Source organism: Cyprinodon variegatus, unplaced genomic scaffold, assembly GCF_000732505.1.
Source record: "Cyprinodon variegatus isolate N-32 unplaced genomic scaffold, C_variegatus-1.0 Scaffold2649, whole genome shotgun sequence".
In the NCBI taxonomy this organism is placed as follows: Eukaryota; Metazoa; Chordata; class Actinopteri; order Cyprinodontiformes; family Cyprinodontidae; genus Cyprinodon; species Cyprinodon variegatus.
Genome location: NW_015153102.1, coordinates 1 through 1287, shown reverse-complemented (window position 1 = coordinate 1287; position 1287 = coordinate 1). Strand labels below are relative to the sequence as shown.

Below are 1287 nucleotides of genomic sequence, written 5' to 3'. Positions count from 1 at the left end.
GTAGTTGGTTCCACAGGAGAGGAGCCTGAGAACTAAAAGATCTGCCTCCCATTCTACTTTTAGAAATTTTAGGAACCACGATTGAGAGCGTAGTGCTCTGTTAGGAACATAAGGAACAATCAGATCTCTGATATCAGATGGAGCTTGGCCATTTAATAAAGATACTTAAGTATCTAAATATGTAATCAAGTACATGTACTTTGTTAATTTCCATCACTGAGCAGACTTAACATAAAGGTTCTTTTAAAAGCCTCAACCTTATGGACAACTGGACGTTTGAGGGAGTATGAAGATATTTGAATCTATATGTGTAATTAGATTATTGTGGGGATGAAAAGGAAATCAACAATAAAGTCAAAATATTGTTGACGATTCCTTCTTGTTGCAGGTATATATTTTGAAAGGAGTGGTGAATGCTGCCGTGGGACAAAAAATCGGATCGGTCAGTATTCCCGGTCATTTCCAGGCATGAACGCACCGGTTCACGTATTCCACCGCTTTGCACGCGAAGCTGTAAGTTCCTGCGCTTGTGTCTTGCAGAGGGATCACCTGAAAGTTGCCCAGCAGTTTTTCCAGTTGGTGGGCGGCTCAGCTAGCGAGTGCGGTAAGCCAGATCAAATGGTCTGCAGTATTATTTCTAAAAGCTGGACCCATGCGAGCAGATCTTCTTTTTCTGCAGATACTATCCCTGGCAGACAGTGCATGGCCTCCTGCTTTTTTCTCCTGAGACAGTTTGAGGATGCTCTCGTCTATCTCAACTCTGTCAAGGTTAGTCAAGTATCTTGTGCTGAAAGTGCATCCATTCATCTGAGTGTTGTTGTTTTTTTGTGGTTCTACGAGCTTTTCTGTTTTTCAGAGTTACTTTTATAACGACGATACGTTCAACTTCAACTACGCCCAAGCCACAGCAGCGCAGGGACAGTACAAAGAGGCAGAGGAGGTACTTTGGTTGAAGCCCTCTGCTGATGCTGATGGATGTTGCTGCACATTTAGTTCTTATTTGTTTGTTTCCTTTCAGTGTTTCCTGCTCATTCAAGATGAAAATATCAAGAATGACTATGTGTACCTTAGCTGGCTGGCTCGGTGCTGTGAGTATAGAAGCACTATTGGCGGTGGGACACTATAACTATGAAACTCTGTGTATTTAATTAGGTTTTTATATGCTACACTAACAAGAGTTTAAGCCATATAATACTGAAGAAAGGCAAGTGTTTTATCACATTTTAGAAATAGGCCCCCTTCTCAGATACCCCTAAATAAATTCCATTGTCGACAGCTGCCCTTAAA

General features: G+C 41.6%; 1 protein-coding gene across 1 annotated transcript in view; it reads left to right on the top strand.

Annotated features, from left to right (window-relative positions):
- ttc26 (tetratricopeptide repeat domain 26) overlaps positions 1–1177 on the top strand; it is a 14444-nt gene extending 13267 nt beyond the window's left edge. Inside the window, exons 10-14 of the mRNA XM_015369216.1 lie at positions 355–442; positions 541–604; positions 680–768; positions 857–940; positions 1019–1177. Of these exons, the coding sequence (XP_015224702.1) occupies positions 355–442; positions 541–604; positions 680–768; positions 857–940; positions 1019–1126 (433 nt within the window). The 3' untranslated portion in view covers positions 1127–1177. The remainder of the gene's footprint in view (positions 1–354; positions 443–540; positions 605–679; positions 769–856; positions 941–1018) is intronic.
- Positions 1178–1287: the final 110 nt, after the last annotated feature.